This window comes from Euwallacea fornicatus, chromosome 11 (assembly GCF_040115645.1).
Source record: "Euwallacea fornicatus isolate EFF26 chromosome 11, ASM4011564v1, whole genome shotgun sequence".
Classification (NCBI taxonomy): domain Eukaryota; kingdom Metazoa; phylum Arthropoda; class Insecta; order Coleoptera; family Curculionidae; genus Euwallacea; species Euwallacea fornicatus.
The window spans coordinates 4,153,112-4,173,661 of record NC_089551.1 but is presented as its reverse complement, the minus strand read 5'-3'; the positions used below and the strand labels follow the sequence as shown (position 1 = coordinate 4,173,661).

Below are 20,550 nucleotides of genomic sequence, written 5' to 3'. Positions count from 1 at the left end.
AAAATTATATTATTGTATTTGGAACTGTCAATGCGAGGTTTCTAAAATTTTGTTGTTATTGTTCGTTGATAAAGTACTGCATTTTTAGCATAAAGTCGATATTTATCTGCTCCTAATGACGCAGTTAAGGGTGGGTCGGTCGGCGTTTTTCTCATAAAATGTACTACGCCAATGCATTTTTGAACATTTTTATTATTTTTGGACTGTTCTAATATTTTATAACAAAAAAGTTGTCTTCATTTTTTTTTGCCTGATATTAACCTTTTTTTCAGGGAAATGACATGCTTTAATTTTGTGTCGAAACTACTTATCTCTATAGTCGTTGTGTGTTGTTGTCGGTCATTTAAAAACAAAATAGTTTATTATTAGGCAAGAAAATCAAAGAGCCTTTTTTGTTGTAAAATATTAAGCGAAGTATTAAGAACGTCCGAAAATAATAAAAATGTTAAAAAATGCATTGGCGTAATACATTTTATGAGGAAAACGTCGACTGACCCACCCTAACTGCGTCACTGGCAGTTAAATATTGACTTTATACTAAAAATATAGCTCTTTACCAACATACAATAACTGCAAAATTTTAAGAATCTGGCATTAATCGATTCAAATCTATTTTAAAAAATTATATGCAGGATGTTTCAGAACAATCAGATCAAACTTCTAGGGATTCTGAGCATGAATCCGTCTCTGCCAATGTCTCCCTAAAGCGCTAGCACCTCTGATGCTTTAAAACAGTTATATGCAAAAATTCATTCTATTGAGTCATTTTATTCATTTTCAAACCGGAATTTTTTAAAACGTCCCATTAAACGTTGGACGTCAAATGTGACTGTGACGTGATGATATGCCTGCACACTTTTCTGTTCAAGCCCGACAACTTTTTTATCGTCAGAAGTGATCCATTTCCGTGACCCCCTAGATCGCCCGATCTAATACCTTCAGATTTCTTTCTGTGTGGACATGTAGAGTCTCTGGTTTATGAAACACCAATGGAAATAGAGCAAGACCTTGGTGCACGAATCACTGCGGCATATAAAGTTTAAAATAATTGTCAATTTTTTGGCTAATTTCATAAAAACCAAGTACGCTGTTTAAATAGGTGCAACGAAGTTCAAGGACGACATTTTGAATTATTACTGTAGTGTTATTTTTTACAAATAAATTAAAACTGACTAAAACTCGATAAAAACATTTTTGCACATAACTGTTTTAAAAGATCATAAAGCCGTACCTCCTTGAGGAAACGTTCGCGAACACGGGTCGACACACTCAGATGTCTTCTATTCCTGCACTGGGCAATCCCCAGAAGTTTGATTCTATAGTTCTGAAACACCCTGTTTATTTTTTAATTTCTACATCCAGTATGTCGGAGTTAAAACACTTCTAGCCACACGTTTATAAGAACATGTTTTCTTTAAACAGTCTAAGAAATTGTGGTCTGAAGCTACGCACCGTACTTGAGAAACGTCCAGTATAGTCAGGCGGATTTCTATGACTCTCCGAGATGGTCTATTCTGTCTCTGCAGTCGTAATTAATTTTAGCACTTAGTTATTCTCGAAGAAGTTAGCAAAACTCGCCTGGCAGGTGGAAAATATCATCCCAGCTTAGACTTTATTTACTTCTACTATATTACCTGATGAGGAGTAAATGGACTGTTTTAATGTAATTTCGAGTTAAATTTTCCGTAAAGATTGTAAATTGCTTTGTATCCCATTACCCTTAATAATTCCTTTTTACGCTATGCTCATAAAACGATATACCCCATTATAAATTCGCTATGTTAAGACAAAGAGTGGTTTTAGCGAATAAATTACATTTTCAGAGCATTATTTAAATAATAAAAGTGTCTGAGGGGAGAGGATTTAGTTGGAGCATCTAGTAAGTAGTTAGTAGAGGTGAGACAATCCTACCTATTTTAAAAATCGATCGTACCTCAATTTAAGAAAAAGCCACTTCTGATCCCAGTCGGCAAGTTAGGTGTCACCGATGCATGACGGTAATACAAAGATAAACCACCGAACATATATTTACGATAGAAAGTTCACTCAAGCGCGGCGCTATGGCCTAGTCAGATCAGAGCAGCTCCGATAGAACTCGTGAAAGTCAATTGTGTTTCGTTGCTTATTTAGCTTCACTTTTATCATTCGATAGCACGCTAAAGTTATAAACGTTGCTGCTTTCGCTGTTTCCAGCAGTTCACGATACGAGACGAACACGATGACGCACTAGCTCTTATCAAAAACACTGCACCGGGTAAAGACAAAATGAAAAATTAAATAAATAAAGCTCTGAAGAGCTTAGCTCTAGAAACCGAAACCAAATGATTGTATTATAAACGGCGCAATTCCAGAGACACGAGCGGGGAAGTCCCACGCTTTGTTTTGACGAACGATATGCACTAAAACACATCCAAGCGGCAAAATCGAGAATAAAAAGGCACTTGACACCGTTTGGCACAGTGGTCTAATTTGGAAATTGTAGAAATTACAATTGCTAAAAAACTTACTTGATATCATCAAAGTCCCATTGGAAAACAGACAACTACGAGAACGAGTTGACGACACACTTCCTGAACAAAACCTCCCTTAGGGACCGTCGCTTTCACTCTTCCTCTATAATGTACAGGATGTCCACGCGAAAAGTCCCACCTCCCCCTTTAACTTTTCAATACACTGAAATAGAAAAAAACATTTTCACAAAAAGTGCTTGACAGTTTTGTAGTTTTTCAAAATAGTCAACAGTTTTATACGAAGTGTTTGATAAATGTGTGCCAACCCAATATTGCATGTTTCGAACAATTAAGCATTACTTTGTTTTACACATTTAAATCCTGCGTTTCATTACGAATGCAACGATATACAGAGTGTATCATTAAAGTTGTGTTTGAAGATTATTCAAAAACATTACGTTGTGTCAAAAAAAGGTTTCAAAAAAAGTTGTGGAAAGAGAAGTATATATAATGAAGATAGTGACTTTCAGCCAACACGTGATTTTAAGGTCATTTAAAGGGCAATTTTTTTTCAAACGGCAACCCTGTATTTTTCACAGATCTTCGTGAACTTTCAAAAAATGATTATATTTTATTCGAACAATTTTTTAATTACACGTTTTGCTGCAGAGTTGTCCCTAATTTTTGTTTAATTTTTGGAAATAGTCGAAATTATTGTATTTTTTTTCTAGAAAATGTTTGCAATGCATTATTCTGTTTAAAACTCATAACAATCCTTCTATCTAATCAAAAAAAATATATATATTTCTATGAAAAAAAAAGTCTTAAATTTCCTCTTGCTAAGGTCTACATTATAACAAGGTCTACAGGAAATCGATATTCTTTTTTTAACAATCAATTTAAATGTGTTTTGTGAAATTATTCAAAAATTATTCCCTTCATTTCAAAATTTAGTCATTGAAATGGATCGTTGCACTTTGGATAAAAAATTTAAAATGGTTTTTATTTATGGAGAAGCTGGAAGAAATGTTATTCGGACAGTAGAGCTTTACGTTGAAAGATTTCCGGATGAGAGTTCCCTGTTGGACGACTTTTAACAGTGTCATTAAAAATTTCGAACTTAAATGGAGAAGTGTGCCAAAATGTCTTGCGTAATAATATTCCGGAATTGTTGGAAAACGTTCCTCTAGCGATTAAACAGATGACATGGTATCAGCATGACGACTGTCCAGCCCATTTTTGTAGAATGGATTGTAAGGTTCTGAATGAAATGTAACCAGATCGATGGATTGAACGGGATGTTCCAGTGAACTGACCTCCTGGATCGCCAGATCCGACCTCAGCAGATTTCTTTCTCTGGAATTTTTTAAAGTATAGGGTTTATGTAAAAGTACCAACAACTGCAGATAACATGAAAATGGGAATTGAAAATGCATGTCAATTGATAGAGGGGAAAATGTTGTGCAGAGTAAACAATTTTTTTAAACATTTGCTTCCATAAGTTTCTCAACTCAGGATTTTAAATTAATCTGACAAATTAATTTTTTTTTCGTATAAATATATTTTTTTAACATATAGAAGAATTGTTATGAGTTTTAAACAGAATAGGCATTGAAAAACTTTTCTAGAAAAAATAAATGCAATAATATCGACTATCCCAAAAATTGGACAAAAATCAAATATAACTCTGTAGCAAAACGTATATAAAAAAAATGTTCAAATAAAAAACATTAATTTTTTGAAGATCTATAAGGATCTGTACGAAAATACGGGGTTGCCATTTAAAAAAAATTGCCCTTAAAATGACATTTTGTTTAAGCCACTATTTTCATGACATGTCCACGAATCTTTACGGGATAACTTTTATTTGAAACTTGTTTTCATACAACGTACCATTTTTGAGTAATCTTCAACCACAGCTTTAAATGGAACACCTTGTATATCGTTGAATTCGCAATAAAACGCAAAATTAAAACATGTCAAAGAAAACCAAGCATAATTGTTTAAAAAATGCAATATTAGGTTGGCACACTTTTATTAAACATCTTGTATAAAACTGTTGACTATTTTGAAAAACTACATGAACTTTCAAGTACTTTCCGTTAGAATATTTTTTTCTGTTTCAATATATTAAAAAGTTAGAAAGAGATAGGACTTTTCACGTGAACACGCTGTAGATAGTGTTTCTGAACATAAAATCATAAATTCAATCAAATATTTTAGATCCAAAAATCTAATGAAAAATGACGAAGATTAGTTCTTGATGATGTTTTTTCAATTAATATTATCAAAACATTTTGAGATAAATTTGATTGATTAAAGATGAAATTTTGATAATAAAATGGTTGCTACATTTTTCCAGTGACAGATAATACACGGAAGTAAGGCTTAAAAAGAAATATAAACGTGCAAAGTCTTATTTAAGTAGGTGACCAAACTTTGAAGGGTGATTCTTTGATTATTCAAAGACGAAAAGTTTAGATAAAAGTAAGTAGGGTAATCCATCGTTCTCAAGATACTGATTGTCAAACTTTTCTTAAAAAATTGTTTTTTTCTAAAAATCTTAATAATTCTTCGGCCGATTTTATTTAAATTTTGCAGTTTTATTTATAGTTATTATTGTTATTTCTGTTCCACCGATTTTCAAAAAACTTTTATAATTTTTTCGCATTAAACAGTAATTGCCATCTAGGTCGTCGGATTTGAATCCGTTAGATTTTTTCCTTTGAGGACATGTAAAGTAATTCGTTTATGGAACTTCAACCAAAACTGAAGAAGAATTAATCCGACGTATACGGGATACATGTCATCAGATAAAATATACGTTGAGAAAATTTCAACGTGTTCGACAATTGATGTTAAAACGAGCTAATGCTTGTATGAAATACCTGAATTGAAGTTGAAGGACATTTTCAGCATTTATTGTAAGTTTCGTGCAACTTATTTTTTAATGTTTTTCTACCACAAAATTTCCTACCATTTGTTTATGTGTAGTTTTAATAAAGCGTTTTTCTTGTTTGATTTTTCTTAAATTTCCAGCGTTACCCTTGTGTACGCCATTGGCAAAAGGAGACAAACAATGTCTAGCTTAAAAGATTCTTTTGCACTACATTAAAAACTGTCATCAAGGTTTACAAAAATGTTAGTTTGCTTCTTGCTATTAATTTCTTTTTTATATGTAACGATTAAAAAAAAACTTTGACACCCTGTATCTTGAAAACAAAGCATTGCCGGGCCTACGTTTATATAAACTTTTTATCTTAAAATCATGCAAAGAATCAACTTTTGGACCTGGCCACGTACTGAAATAACAGCCTGCATATCAAGAAAAGTTTCACTTTCTATAGACAAAGTGCGAAAGGTTGGTTTCTAAGAGTGGATTTTATTAATGTTTTCGAAATGTTTCGAGAAATATAACTATATAATGTATTTCATTAATTTATCTCGAAAAAAGAATATATATATATAGTATATACTTTAGTATAACTTTTTGCGCTCGATTATAACCTCTATGAAGGAATTGCCACTTTTTTCCACAAGCAGATAATATGGGTGGGTAGTGCTTAAAAAGCACCTTCACTTTTTTGCAATTCAATTTATTGACCATTTTATAGAAAAAATATTAAACTTTAAGATTTTCACATAAAACTGGTACTATTATTGAAGGTCGAAGTTTCCAACCATTTTCGAGAAAATTGAGATTTAATAAATTTGTAAATTTTATTAAATAAACACCAGATTTCTAACCCAGCTGGCTAAACCCGACAAAAAATGGAATAAAGAAATATTTTTGGAATTTCCGTATATGATAACTTTTATTAATAAAATCTGGTGGTTATTCTTTGTCACCGGAACAGTGTTTAATTGCAATTATTGTTAAAGAAAATGAATCAAAACGAATTTTAAATCTTCCCTTCCGAGTCTCTATGTTAGATACTCAAAAAGAGCACGAGAAGTTATAATAAAGTACTACATTTTATTACTTTATCTCGAAACCTTTCGAAAATATTAATTAAAAACCATCCTTAGGAACAAACCTTTCACACCCTGTATATCGAAAACAAAAGGCCTGTCTCTATAAGTTTACATGAAGTTTTTGTGATATTTTGGGTCTTAGAATGTGTAGTTGAATTTATGGCACTCTGTTCAGAGACCCCTTGTACATTGCTATGATATATAAGGTGTCCGTTCCTTGAGCTCAATTTGAAGAGCTGCGAAGGGAGACACCCGGTATACTATTCGGTCATTAAACTGAAACTTGACCTTGTGAAACAAACTTAATTCTACAGGGGCTTGTTATGCTGAGTTTGGAGTTCGAGTGCCTCACACCACAGGTTCAGCCTACATGTACTCCTACGTGACGGTAGGGGAGTTCGTCGCTTTCGTGATCGGTTGGAACATGATACTGGAGTACTTAATCGGTACCAGCGCGTGCGCTTGCGCCCTAAGCGCCTGCTTCGACGCCCTCGCCAACGGTGCCATCACCACTGCTTTCCACACGAGATTCGGGGAATTCATCGGTTAGTATTTCTGTCTTTGTCACACTTTTCGACTAACAGACAACTTAGGCAGAGATCCGGACTACCTGGCCTTCCTGATCACGCTCCTGATGACGCTGGTGCTGGCCGCCGGCGTCAAAAAGTCACTGATCTTCAACAATATTCTAAATGCAATCAACTTCGCTGTGTGGATGTTTATTATGGGTGCTGGAATGTTTTATATAAACACGGACAATTGGACCAAGCATGACGGCTTCTTGGCCAAAGGCTGGCCCGGGGTGTTCACTGGGGCGGCCACATGCTTCTACGCCTTCATAGGATTCGACATAATAGCCACCACCGGCGAAGAGGCAGCAACGCCGAAAAAGTCCATTCCTCTGGCAATAATATGCAGCCTGGGGATCATCCTAACAGCTTACGTTACCACCTCCATGATGCTTACTTTAATAGGTGAGACGAAAAGTGCGCGCTTTTCTTCCTTGGATCTAATGTGGCTACTGTCTGGGCGCTGGTTGATTATTTTATTGTTATTTATTAAAAATTCAAAATCCTTTTTTTCTAGTGCCGTACACGGATGTCGATGAGGATTCTGCCTTGGTGGGGATGTTCGGTCAAGTGGGGGCATTCCGATGTAAATACTTTGTAGCCGTGGGAGCCCTGGCTGGCCTAACCGTCTCCATGTTCGGATCCATGTTTCCCATGCCCAGGATCATTTACGCCATGGCTCAGGATGGGTTGATTTTTAAGTATATATCTTTCCGTAAATACAATAGGTCTGTGATGTTACACTGGACAATGGTATCTTAGGACGTTTTCCCAAGTGTGGCCCAGCACAGGAACTCCAGGCCTCGCCACGTTTTGCAGTGGATTAGCCGCTTCCGTAGCCGCCCTTTTCATACGTCTGGAAATTCTTGTCGAGATGATGTCTATAGGTAAGGCTTCCAAATTTTATATAGGATGTCCCAGGGAAAGTGTCCACTCTAAATTTCTTTTCTGTCTTTTGTTAACAAAAAACCGTCAAACCCGTTAACTTTGATTAATAGGAAGGAAGACACCATTTGGTGAAATAGTAGTTTGAAAATGTCATCCTTCTACCACTAGAAACCTCCCCTTTGAAATTTTCAAATTGGAAGAGGGGTTGTGTTATATCTCGTTTGTAAGATAATTTTATTCTCTGCACGGTCAAGTATTTATTTTGTATTTCTCTATGTGGGTCTTCCAGAAATTAAACAAAAATCAAATAACTTGATTTTAACCATTTTTACTGATATTTGATTTCTTGTGATATTGATCTGCACTCTTCGACGATTCGAGCACGTAAGACCTCGAAAAAATCAGAGTGTCTGTCATAGATTTTCATCTTAAAATGTTCCCATAAGAAAAAATCCTGGGAACTAAAGTCAGGAGATTTCCCGGGCTACTCCTCTGGACTCTTCTACTAATCTATTTTTCAGAAAATTATCTTCTAGAAATTGTCAAACAGCAGCCATGTAGTGTAGAGGCGCTCTATCCTATTGAAACACTAATTCTTATTTTAAAAGACGAGGATCTAGCTCAAATATTCCAGATATCTTGGCAGATATTGTGTCTTGTAGAAGTTGCGGATTGTTTTCTCCATTTCAGTGCCCAGAAATGGAAAATGGTCCAGTAATGTGACCATTAAAAATTCCTGTTCAAACGTTTAATTTTGAAGTTGTTGAATATGGATCTCTCGGAACAAATGAGGATTGCCGTCATTCCAGTAATGACCGTTACGTCTGTTAATTACACCATTTAAATAGACCGAACACTCATCAAAAAATGTTGCATTATACGAAAAATATCTCTTTAAATGTAACATTTTACTAAAGGATTCGCAAAAATCCAAATTGACGATTGAAATTTATCCTCATTTCATTCTTTTACTAGTTTTATTGCATTGGGATGGAATTTTAGTTCTTGTAAAATTTCATGAGAAGTACTTTTTAATACGCATAATTTTTCAGAAATTTTTCGTACACACATTCTGTTGTCCGTTTGAGCATATCTCAGAACCGCGATTTAGAATTCGTCACCTCTCATTGAGCGGTCAAATTCGTGTTTTTTTTTATTTTGGACGAAACCTGGCTCATTGAATTTCATTAGGAACTTAGAGAATTAAGTTTGGCACGCCATTTTGTCGAGATAATTTAAATTGAAGACACGAGCTGCCATTCTTCCGGAATTATTATTTTTGTGATACATACTCATAATTCCGATTTTCTCTTGTAACGTGTAAACCATTTTAATGAAGCATAGAGGAAAATGTCAATAAATTTTTCCTCCAGAAAAATTATAGTTTATCAATTTTAAATGAAATGCTAGATATATCATTGTTATTAATGCATTTGTGAAGTCGAGAGTTTCGACTGCGAAGCGTACACTCTCGACATTTATTACAATAACATTCACGGTTAAAATCAAATCAAAATTCCCTGGAAGATGGATTGGCAGAAGAGATCCAGTGTAGTGGACTGCGAGATCCCCTGACCTTAGTCTCCAGGTTTTTTTTATGGAGAAATTTGAAGACCAATATCTATGACACACAATCTGATTCCCTCGAGGAGGTACGTGCCCGAATGGTCAAAGAGTGCAGGTCAATAACACTCGAAAAGTCAGATAATAAGCGACAACGTATGGAGGATCGGCTCTAGATGTGCTCAAAGGTCAATGTCAATTAAAAATTTTTTTTCGATAAAATAAATAAAATATCTTTAAAAATGGTTAAAAACAAGTAATTTGGTTTTTGTTCAATTTGTACGACACCGGCATGAGAAAATAAAAAATAATAGTTTGACCCTGTAAAGAATAAATTATCTTTCCAAGAAGGTATAAAACAGTTCCTCTTCCTATTTGAAAACTTCAAAGGAGTGGTTTCCAGGGGTAAAGGAATAACACGTCGAAAACAACTTTTCCACCAAATGATGTCCATCTTCCTGTCAAAGTTGACATGTTTTAGCGGTTTTCTTTTTAATCAAAAAAACAGAAAAGATATTCAGACTAAATACTCTTCACTGGGACATCCTGTATAACTAGATAAAGATCAAACATTGGCAAAAAATTATTGCAGGCACACTGCTAGCTTATACCTTAGTATCCACCTGTGTGCTGATTTTGCGGTACCAACCTCACTCCACCAATTTGGTAGAACTGCTTCCACAGAGTCTTCGCACCCCACTCAGGGGATCTCCTGTCAAAGATGGTATGCAGCAAAGTCCAAATGGAACTGCAGGTAAAAGTCAGGTTACTCAGACAATTTCATTCGTCTGTTAAACTTATTGTTAAATTAAATAATAAAATCACCACCGAATTATAGTGAATACTTATCGCCTATGCGTTAAGTTAGTGATTTGGCAATTAGATATCGAAAAATTACAACAGCGATTGTGCGCATAAGCGATAATTACACGCATAAATGATTATTGTACAGTGATTATTGGTACACATCAAAAATCTGTGTGGTGTGACATTTGTTTTTTTTTATACAGGGTGAGTCGGGAGGATCGTGCCAAACTTCAAGAGCGTGTTTTACATGAAAAATAAATGTAAAAAAACTCAAATGTTGTTATTCGATTTTCGTTTGTCTACAAATTATAGCGTAAATAAAATTAAAACATAAAATTTAAAAAATTTATAAATTTCAAAAGAAATTCCATAAATTAACGTTTGAATATCATAGTAAATGTTCAAAAATATTGCCATTAACTTCTAAACATTTTCGGCTTTGTCTATGAAGAGCATTCGTTGCGCTCCTGATTGTTTCATGTCCTTCTTTAATAGCAGCTGCAGCATTTCTAATGCTTTGAATTAGTGCATCTTGAGTGTCCACTTTTACTCTGTACACTTCAGTTTTAAACCAACCCCACAAACAATAGTCTAGTGGTGTGAGGTCTGGAGACCTTGGAGGCCAACTAATAGGGCCACCACGACCAATCCAACGTCCAGGAAAGGTACGTTTATGGTAAATAGAATCCTAGTTAAAACATTTTATTTACGCTATAACTTGTAAACAAACGAAAATTGGATAACAACATTTAAGTTTTTTTACATTTATTTTTCATGTACAACACGCTTCTGAAATTTGGCACGATCCTCCCGACTCACCCTGTATAATAACTGTGTTAACTACTGCTACTAGTAAGGAAATTAGCGTTTGTTTCTATAGGTCACTTGTGATTGCTCCGCCTCCATCACCCCGAACCACTTCCTCTACGCGTACTTTGTCACGCCCTTTGGGGACATATTGGTACTCTCTCTTCTTGACCTAAGTCCCTCCCTAGTTATCGATTTTAAATCTTCTTAAATTAGGGAATTTTTTTACTGCCAATTTTTTCTCTGCTGTTCGGCACATTATAACCGCTTTACTGCTGATACTGAAATATCACCTTGTTCTACGACAGATTTTGGGAAATATATAATATTATACATGTTAGGTTTTTGATTTATTTTGCTTTTCATATTGCTTCATTGCAATAGGGATATATTAAGACTTGCAATTAAAAAAGCGATTAAAATAACTGCACTATCGACACTAAAATGATAATTGTAGAGCAATACAATTGCACTCTAGACCACCTGCAGGCTTGTTATGAAGACAACAGAATTAATATGGAGAGTGTGAACCAATTTTTTGCCAGTGTCCCAGACCAATGTATTTTCCTTACTCAGTACCTTTTCCAATATTCTTCGTAGACCAAAATCGAACTTGAAGTTTAACAACTACACTTTATTTCAAGTAAAAATGTTTTACAGGATTGTATCGTAATCAATTAGCTCCAGAAGCCCTCAAGCAGGCCATAGACTCCAGCTTAGACATTCCCCTCGGCCCAACACCCTCACCGTCGCCCCTCCCGACACAACCAACCCAAAGAGTGATGGTTCGAAGAGTGACCCGCAGGTGAGGTCCTTTCACGTTTCTTCCCTGACCATCTGGGTAAAAAGATCGACTCTTTCCAGTTCCCCAGATAGCGACGATACCTTCGGAGCCGATGAGCAAGAGGAGGAATATTCCATGAGGGACGACCAGTTCCTAGTATCTGACAGGACAGAAAATAAGTTCTACGGAACTTTGCATGGGGCTGGAAGTGCTACAAGCACTGGAGGAGTAGTGGGTTCCACTGTGGGGCCTAGTTTAGGCTATATTGGAAGAAGATTGCAGGCGGCCACTTATTTGTGCCCGGCCATCTTTCCTTGGGTGGATACCGGACCTGCCACCGAGGAGTCGGGGATGTTCGTCATGAAAATGGTGGGAATCCTCTATATTCTTATCATAATTTTCGACCTCATCGTGGTGAATGGAATGGACGATATGAGCACTGCAACCACCTTATTCCTCTGGCTGTTTTTCCTGGCAATCTTGGCTTTGCTTTTAGTAATTTCTAGGAAACCTCAAAACAGGCTTGTTGTTTTTTTTTTTAATATAAAGTTTTATGTCTGAAGAAATAATACCACAGGAATACGATTTTGTTCATGACCCCGGGACTGCCATTCGTGCCGGCCATCGCCATCACAGTCAACATCTATTTGATCTTAAAGTTATCCAAACTGACACTAGTCAGATTTACTATTTGGATGACCTTAGGACTCATCATGTATTTTTACTACGGGATCAAGAACAGCATTCTCGAAGAAAAGCCGGATGCTGATGGAAATATTGAATTGACCATAACGGACCACGAAAAAGGCAATAGTTTTAACAATCCCTCGCCTTACAGGGCCGACCAAAATATCTTGTAAGTGTAACTTTCACAAGGGTATAGCAGTTATACCATTAGGGAACATACATTCTAGCCAAGACCAACAGTCCACGTATAACTGGAACCCAAATATGTCCTGGGATCACACTCCGTCTTGGGCGCAGTCCAATAATTGGGGCAAGCCCCAGTATCAAGTGGAACAGCAATACAATGTAGAGACAAATAATACCAGGTAAGGGGTGCAATTAACCGTGAAATAAAGGCAGATAATCATGGTTGATCTTCCAGGTCGGTTATCAACAAAGCAACCCCTAATCAGAGCACCACTACCTCAGCAGGGAGTGGTTTGTTTGTGAGTGATCCGACTGCCTTTCCCACGTGGGACGACTAAATAATAGTCACGAATGGAATGGATTTTGTGTGAAATAATTTTGTTTGAAATAACACCGATTCGTGCGATTGAGCTTAAGTATAAATAAACGTTTGAGGGTGGATCAAATATAAGCCGGAACTTACCCGAAAATCATCCTGTGATATCGCGCACTAAGTTCTGATTGTATGCATTATTGCATGTCAAGGTATGTCTTCTAGCCATAACCCCCAACTTGTTTAAACAGGTCCAGTAAATGTTTAAGCATGACTCCTGTTGCAGATCTAAACATAATCTTCCGCATAACATGCATCAAATAAAGGACTGTTAATTTAAAGCTTTTTTGATCAACCCTCTCGTTCATCTAACCTCGTAACAATAAGTTACTTTTGCGTAGATGTAGTTCATTTAATATTGTTCTGAATAAGCATCGTTGAGTATTTTTAAGCTGAACATTAAACGATACTGAGTCTTCGGAAAACTCTCCTGTTGTAATCAATTGGACTTCATCCTTCAGGAAAATATCGTGCCGTAGATTGAAAATTAAGATAAAGGGTGATAGTAGATCAACGAAAATGATTAATTTATGCGATAGAGTATCAGAAGTATAATAAAGGGTGTTACTGAAGTGACTTTTACTCGTAGGTAAACATAACGTGTCGGTGATTAAATAATTATTAAAGAAATATTATATCTGATGAGACAGTATTAGAAGACGTAAACAAATTTGTTGATTTTAAAATTTAAAATGTAATGATGTAAGGATCTTCATGTAGGTAAGTATTTAGATAGGATATCTAATTTTAGACTTGTAACTCACAGGTATTAGGCACAACTTCAACAGTTTTCCCCTCTAGCATTAATACATTATAATTATAAGCAAAGATATATGTAGCAAGTCCCAATCTTTACATTACTACTGTTATTAATATATTTATATAACAACCTTTTTTTTCCATTCCTAAGGTACAAAAGTGGCACAGGGTACCCCATTATAACATATGGAAAATACTGTACTAGAGTTAACAAGTTCTATATGTTTGAGAGATATTGTGCATTTTGTCTTTTAGTTCATTAAAAATATCGCTTCACGCACAAACAAGGGTCGAGATCCACACTATTCTCATTTAATACTGACTGAGAATAACATATATCTTCCATTAAGGGCTGGAACGAACATCCTTCTTGGCGTTTTGGTAACCAAAATTACAGTCTTCAGAATAAAACTGATAAATTGGCCTAAAGTTAGCATACGCCATAATGTCAAGAATTTCACCGTTGCGAGCCCATTTTAATAACTTTTTATTTTTTAAATCTTTATATCTATTACACTAATGTTTAAATCAACTGAAATCATCAGGTTTCTATTAAAATCTAATGAGACACCCTGTGCATGTTATGTAAGTGAATGTAACAACCACACGTTCCAGAAAATTTTTGTCTTTAAAGCCTTGTAAATCTACCAAACATTTATTGCTCTTCAAAACCTAATAACTCTCCACGATCACCACCTAGTTGCACTAAAAGTTTTTGAAATTGTGATACTAATTTTACAATTAGACTTTTAGGTTTAGAGCTGTTGTGTGTAAATTAATTACGGTGAAAATATCACTCTCTTAAAACAATAATAAGCTACAGGGCATCAGACTGTCTACCTAAGTAATACTCCATTTTTATGTTTGAGTGCATATCACGACTATGTACTGGCATATTACTGACAAACATAACTTTATAATTATAATTACTCAATAATTGTGTTACTTATTATTAACTTGGGCCAAATAATATTTCTACTTCAAAGCTTAGTTTAATGAAGAAAAGATATCACATCACTGTAGTCTCGTAGTTTTATCACATTAACGCACATATATTTAGAAAACAAACATACAATAATTGATAATCCTTCAGGGGGTGTACATTTTTGTAAATAGTATTAAATATTAAGTATTAAACCAAAGAGAGCTAAGATGCAAATAGACATTATTATCAATTTTTTCTCTCTATAGGTGCAACCTGCAAGTGTATGCTTGAGGTCGAGTATGCAACAGTATAAAGTGCTTATTATAAAATATAAATTTAAAAAATTATCATTGGTTGTAATAATTGAAAGTAAATAAGCCGTCGCCCATTATTTGTCTTTTTGGAATTATTATTATTACTTTGTATAGGTGAGCTATAATATAGAAATATATAAGTTTTAACTATAGGAATTGCCTAAAATTATAATGTTCTCTTTAAATTTTATTAAAATGTATTAATCCGTTCTTAAATATTATGTTTTCGCCCCTTTTCCTTCCTCCCAGATAGTCTGACTAATATGAAAAATTAATTTAGTTTATTTACGCCACACACAGGACTTAACTACATTGTAAATAACATAAAATACTTCAAAATAATTGCAGGAAAGAAGGATCAAATAAAGAATAATTATTACGAAAGCATTTTACTTGATTTCTGGTAGCAAGCGGCACCGCCGCATGCGAAATTTCGCCAGAGCGCGATCTGTTTAAACATCCCGCGTTTATACTTGTCATATGACATCAGAGTGAAAAGTCAACGCGCGTCACGTGACCCACGCTGGCCGCCATTTCGTGGGATAAACAACGACCGGGAAGGTTCGTGCTGTTTTGCTTAAGTTTGTGAGGTGAAAATTTTAAAGTACTTCCTCAAAGATGTCGGAAATTCAAGCCGCAAATAGCAATAATGCTGTTAATGAAGAAATTAGTCAGGTGAGTTACGCAGTTTTTAGCGAATTTGCAGTTTTGGCCCAATGTGTAGTTGGTATTGAGGGATCCTCAGACTGTGAACGATATGGCAATGATAACGGTAATGCGCAATGCAAACTCGTGTTTGCAGTAAGTGGCGGTCACAGTCAAAACTCGCTGCTTGGCGAGGCCGTTAATAGCCAATTTTAGTGCATATTTTTGCTATTTCCATGTATCTTCCTAAAATATACCACGAGTTTAACATGAACCATAAGGAATTCACCTTAAACTTTGGCGAAACGTTTAGAAAGCCATTAAAAATGGAAATTGCTTGATATACTCCATGGAATAGGATTTACGCCACGCGACACGTCTCTTGTATCATTGCACTCTTCAATGTAGTCGTTCTCTCGTAGGGCATGTCTTAGCTTTATGTTTACTTTTTGGAGGGAAAATTTAACATTGAACATAGAGTGTTTTCAATCTTTAGTTCAATTTTAAAAACTATCATGTGATTTATTATTTTGAAAGTGTTAATTTCGTTTTAAGTCTATATATTTAGCACATTGTTTAAACGAAAAACCCGTTAAAATAAGTACTGATCTGGTGATAAATTATTGTTAAGGTTGTATACCATTTCTAACCTCAGATATAGTTAACTATTCTGTATGTATGTTAATGCTGAAGAACCAGTTAGTATATGAAACCTTGTCACTTCTCTCAGTTACCAATCTTTAAATCTAATTGAGTGAATGACCAACAAAGTATGGCATTTACCAGCAAGTTTCAAAGGATAGACCCAGTAATGTAAATATGACTATGATATGGTATTGGAATTTAGCAATTGCCTCTCTCAACTAGCTTTTTTAGTTCGATTGATCCTGGTTATTCCTTTATTTATTATTGTATTTTGTGAAACACTAGATTTTTAGAAACTGCTGTCATTTAAATGTTCTGCATCCTTGAGTGCTGCTTTATAACAATGATAGAATGTCGATTTTGATAAGATTTAGCTTGTGACTTTGTATTTGGAAATGATGATGCTGTCGCAAACAAAAAGCAATGAATACATTTATAATAGTATAACATTGGCTTATTTTTTGTCCACATAAGTTATTTTCCAGGTGCAATTGTCAGTGCCCAAAATACCTATTTGGAATTAAATAAAGTTATTGAATTATTCTTCTGAAACTTTTTGCTGTAAGTATAGCCCAGCTAAAAAGATATTGCTATCACAATGAAGCAGGCTTGAGTTCTTTAACCACAATTAATTTAAGATATACAAAGAGTATAGACTCCCCGCAGATTATTTTTTGTCATAAACTTTATTCTGGCATGTACAAGTGTGCTGATGTGAAGTTTAAATAGAGTTCATCAACATCTTGTATACATACATGCAATACAAAATATTCTATTATATAAATGTCAATTGAACTAAAATTCATTTTCATTTTAGAATGAGAAGACCCCCAGAGGCAGGAAATCCAAGACTCCAAGAGGTTCTACTACTGAGGTATGTAATGTCACATGTTTTTTAGTAAGTAAATTAATTTAGGTCTATTCCATGATAAGGTGTAAAAAGGGTTTTAGTTCGAAAATATCTTTTGCATTATTTTTTTTTGTTACTAGGTGACAGATGCTCCTACAGAAGGGAGAAGGATAACTCGCTCAGCGGCCAAAGGGGTTCCTGCCACTCCACCACCAGCAAAGAAAGAACGTAAAAGCACAGCAGCAGCTACGCCCTCAGGGAAGGGAAGAGGTCGAGGCAGAAAGTCCAAAGTTGCTGTTGAGGAAAATTCAGAAAGTCAAGATGAAAGCAACAAAGTTAGTTACTAATTATGAAATTATATACATATATTTTATGAAGAAAATAACTGAGACACTGACAAATCAGTAAATTTGAAATTTTTGTACAGGATACCACTTCAACAGAGCCAGAAGAGAAAAATGATGAGACATTGAAAAATGATACGGCAAATACAGAGACAAAGTCAGACGCTGAACAAGTGGAAAAAAATTATCATGAGGAAAAGGAAGAGGTGGCCAATAACAACGCAGCTGAGTCTTCCAAAGTAAGCTGATAATACAAAACTGAATGGTTTTTCTGAAAGCAATTGCATATTAATGCGACACTCACGCTCTACTGAAGTAAAGCTCAAAATTTCATATTAGGATTTAAAAGTAATCAGTGTGTTTACACCAAAGTGTGCCCCACACTCTTTTACATTCAAATAGGTGTTGTGTCCATACAACCGTGAGCGTAAGTCTTGCTTTACAGTTAGCATAAGTTGTGTTTTATGATTCATGAATACTACATCTAAAGAAAGTTTATGAACATTCATGAATTCTAATAGGAACCTGAAGCTACTGAAAATGGTTCCAAAGAGGAAGATAGCGCGGACGGTGCCTCCGCCAATTCATCAGAGAATGAGAAAAAGGAAGAAACGGCCAGCAGCACAAATAGCGAGGATGCGACGTCAGATACGCCGGCACCTCCTCCAGAGGACGCCAAAGAAGACAGTACTTCGAACGAGCAGCCGACGGAATAGATGGACACTAGACGGACGCCTGCGCCCCTCTTGTATCTATATAAGTAACAACGGTAGGTTAAATGGCTTATGTAAGAGCAAAGCAAGTTTTTTGACTGTGTCTCGAGACTAGTTTTGCCCATTGCAATGAGCAACTTCATTGGTTTGAAATATTTTCTTAGATTCGGATGAAAAACGTAACTGATTGATTTGTTTTGACTAGTAAGTTTTTAGTTTGTTATATGAAATGGATTTTATTATAATTGTATGCTAAGGCGGCGCGATTCCACTCTCCGGAAAGACAGACCTCACTTCTCCCCGCCAGTGGATAATCGCATAATAATATAACGTTATACTAGCAATTTAGATTAACTTGATGAAATACTTTTCGCCATTTGGGAAGCAAGTAGAATTTGAATGAGTGTGGGCTTTTGTAATAAGTTTTCCCCTTTCGTATCTTATTATGTATGTTTAATAAAGGGCAATAGCCAGAAAAAACCTCAAGTAGGTGTTGAAGTATCAAAGGTATGTCTTGATGAATGAATCTGTTGTCAATCGGATATTTTATGGTAAAGAGCAAATGACAGTAAACAATTCCTTATGTTTACAGTTCACCCCCTATTGCGAGGTTTTTTTTAATGATCACCCATTATAAATGCGTTCGGCCGATATTTTTTTAAAACCTTAATTTGTCTATAGTACGTAAAATACATATGTCGTATGTATGTACCTGACGCGCCTAAATTGATTTATCCATGGCCACTAAATGACTTGATTTTTACCAATCGTTCCCTGGGACGATTTGAGGGGATTGTTTGTCTATGGTGTCCACTCAAAAAAGGGGGCATTCAAATCTGTATAATGATATAAAAGGTTTTTGTTCACTCCTATCACTGAACATATTTTTCATAGAAGGTTAAGTTGACTTCACAACTTTGATCGCTTCAGATCAAAGTGCAACGTTGATAAAACCCAAAGAGAAGATTCACGTTTCTGTGGCTTTTAAATTTAAATGGATTGAATGAATACTCAGTACAAAAAAGGTAGGCATCTATGTTTTGTACACCCTGTATATTTTTTCATCAATTCTATTTAATAACAAATCCCACACACAAGAGGAGGTTGTGGGAGCAGTAAAATTGCACATTATGCTCAGTTAGCTTTAACTGAAAGTGGTGTGCAATTTCACTGCTTCAACACCTCCTATTTGTTTGTAGGCCATTGTTTCCAAATATAGTGAAGAAAAAATGAACAATCCGCCTCAAACGTATAGAACATATATTGTATATGTTATTTCTTTTAGATTGCGTCTTCTGGCCAAATTGTTTAAATGTAATTTTTAAATTTGTGAGATGTGCGTTTCCACTCTCTTACAACTATTTAGATTTGAAATCTATGGAGTATCTTATGTTATGTATTCCAAGGAAGCGAGTGGCCAAATAAACGGCTTCAATGAGTTGAACTATAAAAGTAGTAATGTGGACTGATTTTCTGAAAGCAGTGGAAATACAACTTAAACAACATTTTGATCCACGATGTAAAAATCATTTTTCAATAAACAAAAAAGTTTGTTTAAACTTATTTAACAGTTCTAGATAGCTTTATTAGTAAGTAGCGAATTTATCAAAGATGTCTGTCAACGCCATCAGGATCATGTTTGAACATAATGAACGTTTCCGACCGCTGTATTCAAAATTGGAATATAAACTTTTGTATGTACCTAATTGTAATTATATGCACTGAGTAGGCGTTTCTTCAGATACCATCCCCCTCCCCTCTCTTCGTTTAAAGTAGTCGTATCAGTTGTTTGTATTTTTATAGACTTATGTAGTAATATATTTTTTCCTCGGCACGACGTCAAGTTGAAAAGAATAATTCATTACTTATATTAATGTATCAGTCTATTATGTACGGTTAAGTTCATGTGAAAAATAAGTACATTTTGATTAGAGGTAATAAATTAGTCGTTTTATTTCGTTTTAAGGATGTAGGTACCTCAGTGTTACTACTTAAATTCCTTCGAGTAAAGATTATTTGTTTAAAGATAGTTGTATATTGTGATATTCATCATCATTAAAAACCAGTTATTATTTTTTTCTATCCAGTCTAATTTATGTTCAGTTTTCACTTTTTAAAACCAAGTCATTTTCGCATAAACTTACCTATTGAACTATTTACTTTAAGAGTTGAAGTAAATAAGTAAAATCAAATTTCCACGGAGAAATATGATCTGGCAACCTCGGGCCACCACTCGATGGTGCGGCCGTCACGCGAAGTAAAGTAC

The 20,550-nt window shown here is 35.1% G+C and overlaps 2 protein-coding genes across 4 annotated transcripts in view; both read left to right on the top strand.

Annotated features, from left to right (window-relative positions):
- The window catches only part of LOC136342272 (solute carrier family 7 member 14), a 45,188-nt gene extending 29,891 nt beyond the window's left edge, over positions 1-15,297 (top strand). For 2 of the 3 annotated variants that reach the window (XM_066287912.1, XM_066287913.1), the window contains exons 4-13: positions 6,740-6,970; positions 7,019-7,399; positions 7,512-7,695; positions 7,757-7,881; positions 10,038-10,199; positions 11,720-11,864; positions 11,909-12,364; positions 12,421-12,699; positions 12,758-12,895; positions 12,952-15,297. In XM_066287912.1, the coding sequence (XP_066144009.1) occupies positions 6,740-6,970; positions 7,019-7,399; positions 7,512-7,695; positions 7,757-7,881; positions 10,038-10,199; positions 11,720-11,864; positions 11,909-12,364; positions 12,421-12,699; positions 12,758-12,895; positions 12,952-13,054 (2,204 nt within the window). In that variant the 3' untranslated portion in view covers positions 13,055-15,297. The remainder of the gene's footprint in view (positions 1-6,739; positions 6,971-7,018; positions 7,400-7,511; positions 7,696-7,756; positions 7,882-10,037; positions 10,200-11,719; positions 11,865-11,908; positions 12,365-12,420; positions 12,700-12,757; positions 12,896-12,951) is intronic. The other variant, XM_066287914.1, reaches the window with a different exon arrangement.
- A 306-nt stretch (positions 15,298-15,603) lies between these two features.
- On the top strand, positions 15,604-20,366 carry LOC136342279 (nucleolar protein 58-like). The gene is made up of 5 exons (XM_066287934.1): positions 15,604-15,762; positions 17,195-17,251; positions 17,368-17,562; positions 17,655-17,810; positions 18,093-20,366. Exons 1-5 carry the CDS (start codon positions 15,706-15,708, stop codon positions 18,285-18,287), a joined length of 660 nt encoding a protein of 219 aa, XP_066144031.1. The 5' UTR covers positions 15,604-15,705; the 3' UTR covers positions 18,288-20,366.
- The last annotated feature ends 184 nt before the right edge of the window (positions 20,367-20,550 follow it).